Source organism: Podarcis gaigeae (assembly GCF_964106915.1).
Source record: "Podarcis gaigeae genome assembly, chromosome: 7".
Taxonomy (NCBI): Eukaryota; Metazoa; Chordata; class Lepidosauria; order Squamata; family Lacertidae; genus Podarcis; species Podarcis gaigeae.
In genome coordinates this window covers 90,429,208-90,445,698 of record NC_139683.1, presented here as the reverse complement: position 1 = coordinate 90,445,698, position 16,491 = coordinate 90,429,208, and the positions used below count along the sequence as shown (strand labels likewise).

The following is a 16,491-nucleotide window of genomic DNA, read 5'->3' as shown; positions in this document are numbered from 1 at the left end:
TATTAAAGTGGGCTTTGTGGAATTGTAACTGGGAGGAACTCGAAATAAAAAAAGATGTGGGTTTTGGAAGAGCAGCAAAACAGAGTGCTTATGGTTCTGGAAAAGAGTCTCATCAATACACTGATAACCAGATGCTTTCTTTTTTGCCAGATACTTGCAGTCTTTGTTTTTGCTTGGTGCTGGAAGAATTTTAGTGACACCATAACTTTATAGATAGGCTATTGGTGTACAAAGAGATTGTACATTACAAATGGTAATGATTGGAGGCCACTGATTAGGCCAGTGGTTGTTAGGCTGCAGGGTTCAGTTTTTAACATCTCAACATAAAATTGCTGAGTAACGTTATTTGGGGAAATATAGTGTGCCGATTACACCCAGCTCTGTTTCTCATTTTTTACAATTTAACGCGGGGAAGGCTGTAAAAGAGCTGAAGCAATGTCATGCCAATAGCTGACTGCATGAAGGCTAATAAATTGAAATGCAGTCTTGACAAGGCAGGCTCTTTTGGTAGGTGGTTTGGCTCAACAAGGAGGTTGTTTCTAACTTCTAGATGTGGTTACAGTTTGCCTGAAGTACCTTGCTTGTTTGGAAGTCAGTGATGTTTGGGTGGAAACTTTTCCAGTGTTTTTATTTTATGTTGCTGATGAGCTTACACAGTGAACGGATGCTATTTGCAATTATTAAGGAAGCTTGACAGTTTTCAAAACCATAAACCAACTGGGGGATTGAAGTTTGAAGCCTTCTGGAATAGGATTATTCACACACATGCACAAGGAGGCCTATAATAAGTCCATGGGTTATTTTGAAGTATTAATCACCCATTATTATTTTTAGCCATCTGGGATGACCCAGGTTATCTTCTGGGATGAAAAGTCGTGAGTTACCATATTTTTCGCCCCATAGGACGCACCTAGTTTTTTGCGGGGGGGGGGGAGAATAAAGGGGGAAAAATTATTTCCCCCCAGGCACGGGGCTGGCACGGGGGAAGCCCGAGCTTCCCCAGCCCCCAGAACAGCCTGCTTATCCGCAAGCCTAGGGAGCCGCGCCGGTCTCCTCAGGCTTGCAGAGAGCTGGGTGAAGCCCAGGAGCGCTCTTTAGTGCGCCCCAGGCTTTGGAGTGCAGGCAGCTCTGTGCAACCCCTCGGAGCCCAGCGCGGCTTCGCGCCGGGCTCCTGAGGGTTGCGCAGGGCTTCGTGAAGCCTGGAGAGCAAGAGGGGTCAGTGCACGCTGACCCCTCTCGCTTTCCAGGCTTCAGCGAAAGCCTGCATTCGCCCCATAGGATGCACACACATTTCCCCTTCATTTTTGAAGGGGGAAAAGTGCGTCCTATTGGGCGAAAAATACGGTACTTGCCTGTGGTTGCATTGGCAATTGTTGGCAGGGAGGGAATTTTATGTGACTGTCCTACATGGAAATGAAGCTAGGGGTCAGACACAGTGCTCAGGCACCCCACAGTGTCAGCTTCCTACGTGGCAGATTTATACCGTAGATTCTGGCGTATAAGACGACTTTTTAACCCTGGAAAAGGTACACCGGGTATGGGTGGCACGGAGCGGAGCCTCCCTCCCACTGCTGCTGTGGCGGCTCTGAAGCAGCACCAGCCGGTGGCGGGCTTCGCTCCGCTCCGGGAGAAAGCCGCCCAGCGCAAAGCCTGTCCCCCGCTGCTTCAGAAGCAGCGGGAGGCAGGCTCCGCTCTACGCCAAGCGGCTTTCTCCCAGCGCAGAGCTGCCCAGCGTAGCCAATTTGGGGGGTCGTCTAATACGCCAGAATCTATAGTACGTTTTGGGATGGGCCAAGTCATTGAAAAGCCTCAGTCCATAGGTGGTGGTGTACCGTAGAAAAATTCTGGTAGCAGACTCCACCACAAGGAGGCAGAGTATGGGTATCTGTTTGCTTTACACTACACTCTAGTCTTAGCCAAGCCCTGCTTTTCCAAAGCCAGAAGGGTTAGAAAATTGCCACCCTGAGCTGAATAAGAATATGAAAGCCATATGCAAGAGTAGATTATACAGATGCCCCCCCCCACTTATGCAGGGGTCACATTCTGGACCCCTGTGGGTGTAGGTGAAGTCACATTAAGTGGGGAGCACCCACTAGAACCCTCTAAATGCCTATTTTCCCTGCTGTCTCCAGTCCAGACCAAAATATCTAGAGTTGAAGCTCTGACACCTGCTGGAGGATGTACAGGAAAGCAGGAGCGAGTTGTAACTGACCACAAATAAATGGCTTAAAATTTGTGCATGCCCTGACTACAACTGTGATTCAAAAGTCAGCTGAGAGATTTCAGAAGTTGTTATCTCAGGGTTGCCCCCTATGGTTTTTTCCTGCTGTTGACCCAATTTGTATACATAAAAAGGAGTCTTGCTTTGCCATTTCTCACTTCTTGGCTTATTTCTATCTGACTTAATCTTTTTATGAAATTGTGGACTCCAGATTTTGGACATAACAGCCCAGCTGCTGTCTATATCAGTAGTCTTCCAACAACTTCAGATACAGGATTAAACCCACCTGTAATGTTCAAAATGCTTTGCATGTTTGCATTTTGATTAGAAGAGGTGATGTTAGGTTGTATCTGGACAAGTTTCTTCCTAAGGCTGATGGATTTCCACTTCACGCGGCCAAATTTTGTGCCTTCCACTGTAACAATTTCCAGAGGGGTTTATCTTTAAAAAAATTAAAGACTAACAAGACTAACGTACGTCTGCCTAGTTGTGTGTCTTCCCTCCACGTGATCAGCATTAACAAAAGAGTGCAGAGCTTCAAGTGCAGATGGCAGCAGCCTTGGCAGAGGATTAAGAGGCAACGAGCAGAAACAAGCCTACATTATGGCAACATCTAGTGGTGATTTAAATTTAGTAATTGGGTCTCCTCTGCTCCCCCCAGTACTGTAATTTGTTTAATTTGCCTTTATCTGGGTTAGAATAGATTAGAAACAAAATTAAATCTTTACTCTTCCTGGTTCCCCACATCCATTAAGTATATATTATTGATAAAACAATTGTAGATAAATTCAGGTAGTATAGATCTGGGAGGAGGGGTTCAAACCTGGCATCCAAAGGCAGGCCTCTCTAAAACCACAGAATTGTAGAGCGGTGGAAGGGGTCTTGAGGGTCATCTAGGCCAGCCCCCTGCCATGCAGGAATCTCAGCTCAAGCATGCATGACATTCTGGCCCTCTTCTCAGAAGCAGCCTTACACAGCATTTCTTTGATTCAAATTGCCCCCAATCTTCGCTACTATTTAATTAGAAAATAATTGGCAATGGATGACTTTTGATGTGGTGCTGCGGCAGCTCATTGGGACCAGTCTTGTTAGGGCATAGATTTATTAATTTTGTGGCTGCATGAGACAGCTTTGATACATGCACAAATATTAACTTTAAGCTTATGTAGGTATAGGAAAACACATGATCATAGGGACCACCTTTAGGCTTGTTTTTAGTATTACATCTCTGTATTATGTCAATCAACATTTGATGATCTTCTACCGGTCAACAATAGAAAGTGTCCTTTCATACTGCATCACAGTGTGGTACGCTGGTTTGACATCAACTGATAGGAAGTGCCTACAGAGGGTGGTGAATACAGCACAAGATATTATGGGCTGTCCCATGAATTCGCTGGATGAAATAGCAGAAGAAGGTTGCCTCAGGAGAGTGCGGAAAATTCTCAGGGATGATTCACACCCTGGCCGGCACTTTCTTGATTTCCTGCCCTCGGGCAGAAGATACAGAAGCAGGATTAGTCACACCAACAGGGTAAAGAACAGCTTCTATCCGTGGGCTGTTAGGCTGCTGAATGAAAAGATAACAACAGGGCAACTGACTTTTGGGTTTGGTGGATGTGCGTCAGTAAACGAGGGGAATTAAGACTAAGAGAGCTGAGTGGGGGGTGCTTGTGTAATCTCACTGTACAGTGGTACCTCGTGTTACAGATGCTTCAGGTTACAGACGCTTCACGTTACAGACTCCGCTAACCCAGAAATAGTACCTCGGGTTAAGAACTTTGCTTCAGGATGAGAACAGAAATTGTGCTCCGGCGGCGCGAGAGCAGCAGGAGGCCCCATTAGCTAAAGTGATGCTTCAGGTTAAGAACAGTTTCAGGTTAAGAACGGACCTCCAGAATGAATTAAGCTCTTAACCCGAGGTACCACTGTATACAAGTTGTACAAGTGACAAAGTATTTCCATTTCAATTATGCTGGACATAAGTAATTTATTTAGAAGTATTAACCATTACACAGGGACGCAGGTGGCGCTGTGGGTTAAAGCCTCAGCGCCTAGGACTTGCCGATCGAAAGGTTGGTGGTTCGAATCCCTGCGGCGGGGTGCGCTCCCGCTGCTCGGTCCCAGCGCCTGCCAACCTAGCAGTTCGAAAGCACCTCCGGGTGCAAGTAGATAAATAGGGACCGCTTACCAGCGGGAAGGTAAACGGCGTTTCCGTGTGCAGCTCTGGCTCGCCAGAGCAGCGATGTCACGCTGGCCACGTGACCCGGAAGTGTCTCCGGACAGTGCTGGCCCCTGGCCTCTTGAGTGAGATGGGCGCACAACCCCAGAGTCTGTCAAGACTGGCCCGTACGGGCAGGGTCTTTACCTTTACCTTTATTAACCATTACAGTGGAACCTCTACTTACAACCATAATCCATTCTGGAGATCTGGTCATAACTAGAAACATACATAAGTAGAGGCGCACTTTTCCATAGAAAGTAATGTAAAAGTTCATTGATCCGCTTTAGACAATGAAAAACACCCCCTAAAACAGCAATTTAACATGGATTTTACTGTCTAACGAGACCATGGATCCATAAAATGAAGGCAATAATGTACTGTACTATAAAATAAATAAGACAGTACTGTATTGTAGATGAAAAAAATTAACTTTTTTCCCTTACATGCACTGAGGGTGAGTGGGCTTACTTGGCTACAAGCCGGGGGTGGGGCAAGGGTCAGTAAAGAGCTGATTCACTTCGTCCAGGTTCACTTTTTTTCCTTGCCAGGCCGGGTTCTTCTCTGGACTTCCTCAGGTTAGTTCCTCAGTGGGGTTTGGGGCTGCAGTGCGGCACCTCTTCCACAGCTTCGGGGGTGGGATGGGGGCCCCCTCCCTGGCAGCAGAGGCCTCAGCGCTGCTCTGCAGCCGGCCGGCCAGGTGAGCTCCGGGCTGCTGGCAAGGCCTCTGTTTGTATCCAGGGGAAAGTTCATAAGTCGAAGCACCTGCTGAAGGTCGTAATGTAAGAGTCGTACGTAAGTCGAGGTTCCACTGTCTTGGCCTCCACAGTCACCTACAGACTCGTCGTTAAAACCGTGTTTATGGAAGACAATCTTACTCAGCTCTGAGTGATTGCCAAAGAAGAATTTTAACTAGAGCTGTCAGGTTTCTGGAACAGAAAATGGGTACAAAGAGTCAGAGAACATTATGTACTTAGACGTCAAGCACTTTCATGAAAAGTAGATGGAAATTATTTTTTTCTGCTCCTCCCAGTCACATTCTCAGCATATTTTTTCTGCTTCCCCTTCCAACTCCCCCCACCAACTACTTGGATCTTTTCAGGACAACCTTCCAAAACCAGACCTATAATTGAATTCAACACAGATTCCCTTTTCATATTGACAAAAGTACCAAAACTGCAACTAAAGTCCTGAAATATTTTGTGGTTTTCTGTCTTAGGAATTCCTATCAGCTTGTACTGAAAATTTCTCACATAGTCCCTCTGCCTCATTGGATAAGTCCAAATGAAAGAAAGTAATCTGTGTGGTTTCGATAATATCCTTGTATTACTTAATAATAATAATAATAATAATAATAATAATAATAATAATAATTCTTTTCTAAATCTGATGTCTTTGCGTCAAGTCCGTTTTCATCTGACTGCTAATCAAATTTTTTGCTTTTTATTTTTTAACCTTTCTTGTATTTTTTACAGTTCTCTTTCTCTACATGTGGAGTAATTTTTTATTTAATAATATATATATATATATAAACCTAAATGAAGGAAAGCAAACAAACTTAGCAGATAATAACAGTAATTATATGGAAATGTGATAATAATATTGAAATGAATAAAATGCTTAATGCGCTAAGATTTTTATTATTTGCAGCTTCACAATGAAACTCAAGGACATCTTTTTGCCTCTTTCCTTTTTCTAACTCTGTCTTTTAAGTGCCCCAAACCCTGCCCCTTACAGGATATCACTTCTACAGTTCTTCGCCACTTCTTCGCCACCACAAGACCTGCAACAACAACAGACACCAAAGATTTTTAAGTGGCCACACCAATTTCTTTCAAAGGGGCAGTGGGGCTGACAAAGGGGGGAGGAGTTGAATTGCATGGACATTTTCTCACTTTTGAACCTCAAGACCGTGCTCCAGGATTGAAAAGATACATACGTAAAAGATCACAATTATCTCAAGATATGCAACTGATATTTAATTAGTTTGTTGTGTATTATGTGTTATTATGTAGGAATGTTGAAATGTGTTTGACAAGGGGGGCAATTATTGTGTGTACTGTAATTGTTTTTATGTTTAATGTATACTGTCTTATCGCTTACACCCCAAGTATGTTCATGGAGGATTCTCATATATTACATGCTTTCCGATAGAGCAGCTGATGATGATATTTGCTTGTCCCACCTGACACTCTGCAGTGTGCCAACCTTCTGTACCCATTTTTTATTTATTTATTTTAATTTTGTCACATTTTTTATTATTATTATTCAAAGGACACAAACAGGGATTTGTTTTTTCTATACACAAAGTTCCCAGAAAGAAATTACTTTTTTACTATTTCTTTCTTTCTTTGCACTCACTTTCTTTCTGTTCCAGAAAACTACTTTGAATCCCTTCTATGACTTCTCTGTATCTCTTGCAGATTCAATACTGTCTTTAAGTAGCATTTGTTCTGTATTTATTTATTAATCTCAGTTTTCCCGTATAGCTGTGAAATTAATCTAACCACAACCAAGTATTATTCTTGGAACCATATTTTATCAGGTAGTTTTGAAGCAACACTCTTTATTATTATTTGGGATGTTTTGATTAGAATGCGAAATGGAAATGAGTGTAGATCATGTCCCAATTTTTATTTATTTATTTGAGGACATGTCCACCATACGTGGAATAAGGTTCCTTCTCTTTGTTTACATCTCCAACACATTATTTTTTAAATTTTTTTATTTTCTAACATCTGCATATCATTTTCACATAGTTTCCCCCCCCCCCAGATTACACACAGTGAATCTTAAGGTTTTCCCCCATAATTGCTCTCATTTTTTCATCTCAATTGGACAACCAAATTGTGTGCTTACTCTTCTCTACCGAATTTTAATTTTACCAAGGAGAAGCTTCAGGATCCATGAAAGCTCAGATAACAAGAAAAGTGTATATGCCTTGATTTAGCAGGAATGATCCCTTATAGAGTTAAATTAACTAATTTGGACAGGTGCCCTTTTAAGAATGTTACAGATAGGTAGCCGTGTTGGTCTGCCATAGTCAAAACAAAAAAATTCCTTCCAGTAGCACCTTAAAGACCAACTAAGTTAGTTCTTGGTATGAGCTTTCGTGTGCATGCACACTTCTTCAGATACACTGAAACAGAAGTTACCAGACCCTTCTATATAGTGAGAAGGTGGGGAGGGGTATTACTCAGAAGGGTGGTAGGAATGGGTGATTGGCAGATAGCTGTGATGAGCCTGTTGACGACTCTTAACGACTGCAATAGGTCTTACAGGAAAAAGCAAGGGGTGAGAAGGTGAAAAATGGCTTTGTCATGTATAATGAGATAAGAATCCAATGTCTTTGTTCAGACCAGGTCTCTCCATGGTTTTAAGTTTGGTATTACCAACTCATACCAACTCATATTATCAAAGCTCATACCAAGAACTAACTTAGTTGGTCTTTAAGGTGCTACTGGAAGGAATTTTTTTGTTTTGACTTTTAAGAATGGTTGTTTTAACAGATTGCTTTGGAAAGTTGAGAACCATGGGCATATATAAATTCAAATTGGACTCAGTTTGAATTGGGCAAGTGTATCCAGGCTGCAATTAGCTTTTTGGTCCTTTAAGAGCAAGTGAGCATCTTCCCATGAGTGCAAGACAAGACCTATAATAATAAAATCTCATAGAAAGGCCAAGGCAAAGACATTTCTACAGGATGGGAATTTCAAAAGTATAAGCCCTTGCACAGCATTTTTCTGGGTCCTCCTCCTTTCCTGCGTGTGAGGGGAGCACCCTGTTGCAACAGATTAATAAAGATCAGGCTTACTAGCTGCTTTGCTTCTCAATATTCTCTGGTTGGCCTCTGTTATTTTCTCCTACCAATAGGGAACCTATGTAAAGACTCTATATGGGCTCTTGGATACCCTATAAGGGAAAAGGGCAATTTTTTTATTTATAACAAGACAGATGCATGACAACCATCAGCTCGGTGGCCAGCCGGGCCTCCTGGGGGAATGAGTTCTTTAACTATCAAGAAGGCTGGATTCCTCCCCAGGCCTTGAAGAGGCTCCTGGACTCTTGGTTGCCAACAAATGGGGAGCCTTAGCAAAGGCAGGGAAGCGCAAGGGCAGCTGTGCAACAGAAACCCCCCGGCTGCGGGAAGGCTTGCCAGGTCTGCGTCACTTTCCACCGGGCACGAGGCTGCGCGAAGCAGGAGAGCGGCGCCGCCCAGTCCGGCGGGCGGGCGGGCGGGGGGGGGGGGTCAGCTTGTCTTTCCGCTCGGGGGGCGGAGCAGGGGCGGGGCGGGGCGAGGAAAAGCGCCGCGCGCGCCCGAGCCGCCAGTTTCCGCGCAGCAGCGTCGCCCAGCTTCGGACGTGCGGAGGAGACCAGCGAGCGAGCGAGGATCGAGCGATGGCTTGGTGGCGGTGGCTGGTGGCGTGCAGCGCCCTCCTGCTCTGCGCCGCGCCGGGCACGGGCCAGCAGCGGCCGCCCCTGCTGGGGGGCGTGCAGGACGCGTCGGTGGAGGAGGAGGGCGCGCGGCGGGCGCTGCAGTTCGCCATGAACGAGTACAACCGGGCCAGCAACGACAAGTACGCCAGCCGCGTGGCCGAGGTGGTCCGGGTCAGGAAGCAAGTGAGTCTGCTGGGCGGGCGGGTCGGACTGGATGACCGCGGAGCGGGGCCGGCTGGAGTCCAGCCCAAGTCCGGGGCGGCGGGAGACTCCCCCAAGAAGCAGCCCATGAAGCCTCTTCATTCGGCCCCTTGCGCGGAGCTGCTTTCTCAGGCGCGGGACTTGGCAGCCTCGACGGCGGCTTAAGGGGAACCCGGAGGTCTTTTCTTACACGCGCAGTATCTTTGGCTTTCTGATCTTCCCTGGTCAGGCGGCGAAGAACGGGTCCCCGCTCTCAAGGTTTCTTGGCCCAGGGAGGAGAGTTTTCTCTTTTCCTGGGCCTGGGCAGCGAGAGGAGCCCCCAGGAAGAATCGCCGCCTGGGAAGCTGCCTGCCCCTTAAGAGGTCGAGCTGAGAGGGAAGCAGGCGGCGGCCGGGCTCTTCTCTCCTCTCTCCCGCCTCCCCTCCTGTGTTTTTAGCCGCAGCTCGCTGCACATAAATATTCTGAATGTTTACATGGGACTAAACCTGTGCGCTCCAGGCTGCCAGTAAAGGCACAAGTGCAGGACCAAGGCGAGCAGTTGGCAGCCTGACCTGTGAGCAGAGCAGAGCAGCTGGCTCCTTCCAGGCGGTGGGGCTCAGCTCCAGCTCGACTCCCGCCCCCCCCCCCGCAGGATTCCGGGGGGAGGTCAGTCTCTCCTGCTTACATAGTCAGCAGCCAAGACTATGGCTGCTTGTTGGTGACTGGAACAGCCTTGACCTAGGACAAGTTTGTTTTTAATTTTTGTGTGTAATTGATTTAAAAGAATAAAGGTCAAATTTCCTAGTTGCCTAGATCCAGGTTTGGGGGCAACTATATTCTTGCTGAGCAAGCCCCAGCAGACTTTTAAAATCAAACAACATGAAGCAAAATAAAGCATGGAAATATTGGCGGTTAGACCTCCCCTTACTTCCCCTTTGGCATAGAAAAAGCCCACACATTTAGTAAGTTAAAAATGTTTTGTTTTCAAACTCTTCAAAGTTCAGTTTTATGTGTTTTTCTGTGCAGCAGAAAAAAGGCAGGCAATTTAACTTAGTTTCAGCCCTGATGTCCTTTTGGGTTGGATTCATATGCTGAAGGATAATAAATAAAGGCTTTGGTAACCCTTCCTCCCAAGCTGAGGGGGCTTGACCTAGGTATGCTTGGCAGGACTGCCTGCTCTAGGTCTGAATCCCTTCGTGCACTCGCTAGAACTAAGCATTTGGTTATGTGAGGCTGATATTTATCCCACAGGACAAAGAGCGCTTCCCTGATTCCTTTCCTCCAATATTGCTTAATTCAGATATGCTCCTTACAGTTTTTGGGTGTAATTCAGCAGGAATCTGGGCTGTCCAAGTGCCCTTGAAAATTTCAGCAAATTGGGGCTGCAAAAGGTCACATGAGTTGGTCTTTCTTCCATCTTTACACTGATAACAGACGTGTAACGTGTGTCCAGATGCATTCTGTTAACCAGAGCTCTACTGAGTTAAGAACCTAAGAAGAGCCTGCTGCTGGATCAGGCCCATGGCCCATCTAGTCCAGCATCCTGTTCTCACAGTGGCCGACCAGATGCCCCAAAGAGAAGCCCTCAAGCAGGGCCCAGGGGAAAGAGCATCTCCTCACTGGCAATTCCCAGCAACTGGCATTCAGTGGAAGTTCTGCCACTTCTGCACAGCTGTGTCCTTTGATGCAGTTTGACAGCTAGTTGGTTGCCATGACAAATGACAGCACTGTCAAAATAAAAGGAAGACGTTGGCCTGAGACATCAGTATCCTGCAGAGCCAGGCCTCTTTACATTTCCTATTGCTATTCGTGTCTGGCTGGTCAGTACTATAATCTTTAGGGCTCAGCCAGCAGTTTCTCTTCCCCCAAGCTTGACTTCCTCTTCTCTTTTTAACTAAAAGATGCAAACATTTCCTGAAATTTAAGGAAGTAGCTTTCTCTAATTTGTTTGCATCTTGAAACAAGTGGTGGTATCTTGATTTTCTAGGGTTCAAGTCAGCTATGCAAGCATGCAGTATAGGCTGGCATGATTCTGTGGGGGAATTAAAAATTTGAATCCCTGTGGACCCACATGTGTGGGTGAACAACAAAATAATCGGTTGGGTGCCTAGATTCAAAATGCAGGGCTAGAATATAGGTTGTTAGAACCTTCTTATCCCTTTTACAATTCTCCCCTCTTTCTACTCCTGTTGCAAGGAACAGACCACATAAAGCTAAGCAAGTTTAAAATGCTTTACTTACAAGGTCAGACTTCAAAGGTCTGATACCTTCATTGTTCCATGCAGCTGCAAGAAGAACATAGGCAGAATACTCTTGGGTAGGAAAATCAGAATATACTGTACTTCCAGATACATGCTCCAATCTTGGGAGTAACCTTAGCCACATCCTCCCTGGTGGGTTACATGTCTTGGAGGGAGAGAGAGAAGGTAGAAGAAGAAGAAGTGTCACTTACTCATGGAGGTAAGAGAGTATGACCTAGCTGAGTCTATGAATCTTAACCCTGCAGTCTTAACTCCATCATGCACTAACTAGAACCCATGCATAGTTATGTTTGACTGCAATTTCCCTCAGATTCAAGGGGTGCCATTCCTTGCAGACAGCACACCAGAACTTGGCTTTTCTTGCTACTTTCAGCATAAAATGTGCAGAATCATGTGAACTCCAGAATCAACAAGAAACCTAATGATTGAACTATTGAGTTGGCTCAGTTCTCCCATCCTTGTGTAGGGCATTAAAAAGACATTAAATCAATCCCCAAATGCACTCCAAATCTCTAAGAAGCTTGACTTTTTATGTAGAATATAGAGTAGAATTTTCTCCCGGGTAGTCTTAACGCAGACCAATCCCTCCAAAATTTGTCCTGTTTTTCTTAAAGCCATCTATGCCAATAGCTGTCACCACATCTTATGACAGTGACTTGCGTTAACCAAAGCCTATTAACGTTAAGGGATGCATTCAGCATGCTTTGCCCTCCCATCATGGAGATGTGTCGCCTTAAGGTTAAGGGTCTGCTATTGGTGCCTCTGTTGGATATGGTCTGTGTGTAGGGGTGGGGGTCACTATAACCTCCTGTCTTTTCCCCTTGCAAAGCAGGGGTGAGCCTGAAGCCATGCAGCTCCATAAAGGCCTGGATTTGGACCTTCTGATGTCAACTCTCTTCTTGTTCCTTGATGTTATAGTAATGCCAGTTGTCAGCTCTTTGACATAAAGAAATAACCCAAATGTCTATGACGCAGGCAGATTTATAGCTCCTCTCTAAAAGGAAAGGCTAAGCACAGGCGGCTCCTGTGTCCCTCTCACTGTTTTCCAGGGGGGCAGCCTTGGACACTGTTCACAGATGAATCCCAGTCTGTCTTTTGTGATTAGAAAAGGCATCGGGTCTCGTGCAATATATTGAATATTCTCTCTAGTAAAGGAGCCATTTCCCACATCTTACAGATTGTCTCTGGAGTCCTTTATTTTTTCGATGTTAAAGTTGGGCGAACAACTTGTCCGAAGTCAGTAGCCGATGTTGAGAACTGTGCATTCCATGAAGCACCAGAGCTGGCAAAGGTATGTAGCAGAAACAAGGACATTGCTTAACAGTGCTGAATACAATAATTGGCAGTAAAAATGTCCCTCATTATGAAGGTACTTGTGCAGCACTGTTTTGAACTTGGAAGTGAATGGTTGCTTAAAAAGAAGGAGAGAAAGGCAGTGCTTGGGGATATCCTTGTGGTGGGAACTAAATCTGAGGAACCTAGTTTTTTTGGGAAAATACATTTTCTCTCTAAACAGTCTGCTTGACTGTTTTTACAGCGTCTACCCTGTAAAACTCAGTAAACATGTAAAACGTTGCCTTCTTTCTCCTAGTTCCACTCTGGATTATGTTGTTTTGGGGATCAGTTCTGATAATGTTTTCCTTAGATGTTCAGTTCTAAGTTATGGGCATGAATAATGTACCAGGAAATTCTCTTGCTGAAGTCACCCTATAATGAACTGGAGCTGTGCAAGAGCTCCAAAAAATATCTGTGGGGCTGATAAAGGGATTAGTCTGTTTTATCCCCAGTAGCCCTGTGAGGGCCAGTTGAGACATGATCTTAAATGTGTCTTTGCATTTTGTGTGCTGCTTTTTTAAAAACAATGTAAGTGGGGTGGGGTTGATAATGCCATCAGAGCAGACAGATACTAAGAATATTCTTCTGAAGCAGCAATGGAGGTATTTTTCTACAAAGCAAATATTGGCTTTGGAAAGCATTTTATCAGGATGGCAGCTGGATGGGGGAGAAAGGCTCTAATCCCATTAATGATTAGCCTCACTCCAGTTTGAAACATCTGCACAATGGATGCAAAGACACACTTAGTTTGGCTTTGAGAGTTAAGGAGTTGCCTAAGGCTTCCCATAAACTTTCTTGGCTAAGTAAAGATTTGAATGTGGGTTTCTCTTCTCCACCACTTCAGAGCCTGGTCCTTGTAGCCCAGTCCTGTGCATATTCACTCTGCACATGTGAACCTCGGTGCAACCCATTTACTTACTTCCTCCATCAATGTGCAGAGGATTCCCCTAAATCTGAGGACTGAAGTGCAGCCTGCTTTCTCTGGTTTGGTGCAAGGGGGGGGGGGGTCTGTGGAGTAGAGGAATGGTTTTCTTGTGTTTTCACACCACAAGAAACATCTTGCATTCATTCATTATAGCAACTAGAGCACAAAGAATTGCCAAAATTGGCTGATTACAAAGAAAAGCAAAAAAAAAAAAAAAAAAAGGAAATCTTTAGCAACCACCAACAAATGACTCAGGAGCCAAAAAGAGTAAAACGCCTGGGTTTTCCAGCAGCCTCTGTTCAACACACAAAGAAGCCCTTGTGTTTTCTGTTTGGGGGTGCTGTTGCCTAGTCAAAGAACTCAAAACAGTTGCTTGGTGACTTGGAAGACTTCTAGCTGAGCACAGCACAAAAAGCCTTTTTGTCCTTAACTAGTTCAAGTTACCTTTTCAGTAGTTTTGCAGCATCAGCAGTGCCTGTCTGTGCAACTATCTAAACTTCATTATACAAGTCCCCCCCCCCCAAAAAAAAATGTGAAAAGAAGCACTTGTCTTATTCCAGTTAGCTATTCTTATCTCCTCCATAATTTCAGGGGGGATTTCCTTCCAAGTAAATACACTTACGGTATGTTTCTTGTAATAACAGTCAGCAGCTTTGGGCTGTCACATAATTGCGTAGTATTGCACATTTTAACATTTTTCATGTAGTAAAGCTTAAAATGGTACCAAACCTAGTACAAGTATATGTAGCCTGATTCAGCTGAAGTTCAGCGCTTTGGCCCCATTAATGTCAGGACTGTATCTGAGACTGTATTCTCCCATTGGGGTAGAGCCATGGGATCTCCATGAGCTGAACGGAAGTCTCCCTGAAAGGCAGTTTTCAGTCTTCTGTCACACTCTGGCATGACAAGCAAGGGAGCTTAGGAGGGGGTGATGCAGCTGCAGGCTTCATTCCCAGGGCCGCCACAGGAGCCTTTCTACTTTTCCTCAGATGGAGGAATGATTGGCATTTCTTCTGACTGGGAAAATGTACTTGGGATCAAGGTTGTGGGAAAGAAAAATCTTCAGTCAGGTGCTCCTCTCTGGTGGGAAACCTCGGGGGCTCATCTGGCTATAAGTTATCTCCATTCCCGAATGCCCAAGAAACCGGGGATGCCAATAAGGGGCTGAGCCTATACAGACAAGGACCCATTAAGCGACGTGGGGCGAGTCATTGGGCTACATGGTCTGGGGGACAGCTGAAGAGAGACAAATTGTATCTGACCCCTACCGCCCCCCCCCCCGGCGCCATTCTGCGCTTCCCATTGACTCTTCCCTCTAGGAGAAAATGATAGCCATTCAAATTTATGGCAACATGGCATGAGGTTGTCCCTTTTGATGAGGAGACCATGAGAGTGGCTCTGTCCATTTGGGTCCTCAAGAAGGGCAGGCCTTCTCTTCACTTACCTTGCTTGTTGTAACGCTGAGCATTTTTATTGTTTGTATTGTCCACCTGTGCTTACCCCACAGCCAAAAGGGTCAGTTTATGTTCACATGTTTGCATTTACTGTGATTTACTATGTACATGTACTGTACATTTACTATGCTTGTGTACTGCATAACAAGTTGAGAGTGAAGCAGACTCGCATTACAACACATATTGTCTCAAAACTCCTTGTAGAACTGTGGATAAATGAGTGTGCAAGCGGCATTGCTGTCAGTAGCAGATCTATCCTGTTGTGGACCTGCATGTATGGAAAGAGCTCAGTGAATGTTGGTGTTTGGGGTGGGGAGGGGGTCTCTCTTGGTCCCCTATGAAATCTCCCTTTATTACAGTAAAGATTGTGCAGCAATATTTTCCAGTGTTTTGTGCCCATGCAATCTACGCTATGTCTTCTTAGGCTGCTGTAAAACAAGGAGCACAACATAGACCAAGTTAACATTTAATTGCCTTTAAGGGACTACAGGTGCAATCCTGCACACCCTTACTTGGAAGTTAGTCTCATTAAACCCAGTAAAAATTTACTGCTCAGCACACAAACAGAAGCGCTTCACTTTAGCTGGGCTATGTGCAACATAAGGATGTTTATTGGGGGTTGGGGAGAGAAGTATCACTAGGATGCTTATAGTTTAATTAGTAATGTTCTGATTTACTATGGATGCAGTTCATATTAGTCATATTAATGGGCTTTCTCTCTCTCATTCCCTGCTTGTAGCATGTGACTTGCAACTTTCAGGTGTATTCTGTTCCTTGGACAAACCACATCAGCCTGAAGAGAAACAATTGCACCTAAACGCCTGTTTGCTTCATCATAGCTGTTCTGGTGGTCTTCTCCAGATTCAAGAAGAGCAATAATCCAGATGTATTCTCAAGCAAATGTTACTAACTCTGAAATTCTGACATATACTTACAGGATGCAAGCAAATCATGTAGTTTTCCTTTAAAATGTATTTTCTAAACTTTTTCTTTGTGATTTATCATTAGGTTTGTAATCAGTGTTTTCATGCTGGATTAGTATGAAAAATAGAAACATACCTTGTCAGAGACTGAGGTTTTTAAAAGATTTGTGTCCCATATATATTCATTGCTAAGAATAAAGTACCATTATTCAGTACCGGCTCATGTGATTACTAACAGTGAAAAAAAACACAAATCATAGCTTTTGTCATATTTTCTGAGCATCTGTTCAGGCCCTACTCTCGCCACCAGTTGATCAGCCCTATTCAAGACCACCTGACTGAATTGTGATGCCTTTGGAGATTAGAGTTTTCAGCCTTAGGAATTGCAGACCCAGTAGTTTTGCCAGGTTGGTTCTTGGGATGCCAGAATGAAATAATACGCAGGACCATGCTAAGCATGTTTCCATGTGGGTAAAGCCCACTGAGTTCTAGAGTCTTAGGGACTATACACACACCTCAGCTTCAAGTGGATCG

At 44.8% G+C, this 16,491-nt stretch overlaps 1 protein-coding gene across 1 annotated transcript; it reads left to right on the top strand.

The window, feature by feature from the left end:
* The first annotated feature begins 8,187 nt into the window (after positions 1–8,187).
* On the top strand, positions 8,188–16,172 carry CST3 (cystatin C). The gene is made up of 3 exons (XM_083748757.1): positions 8,188–9,062; positions 12,498–12,611; positions 15,774–16,172. Exons 1-3 carry the CDS (start codon positions 8,841–8,843, stop codon positions 15,849–15,851), a joined length of 414 nt encoding a protein of 137 aa, XP_083604883.1. The 5' UTR covers positions 8,188–8,840; the 3' UTR covers positions 15,852–16,172.
* The last annotated feature ends 319 nt before the right edge of the window (positions 16,173–16,491 follow it).

Bases quoted from the DNA above. Each gene is read 5' to 3' on its own strand.
- CST3 (XM_083748757.1), top strand. From the start codon at position 8,841: ATGGCTTGGTGGCGGTGGCTGGTGGCGTGCAGCGCCCTCCTGCTCTGC. The intron at 9,063-12,497 runs GTGAGTCTGCTG...CACATCTTACAG, and splicing joins TGGTCCGGGTCAGGAAGCAA to ATTGTCTCTGGAGTCCTTTA. The intron at 12,612-15,773 runs GTATGTAGCAGA...CCCTGCTTGTAG, and splicing joins AAGCACCAGAGCTGGCAAAG to CATGTGACTTGCAACTTTCA.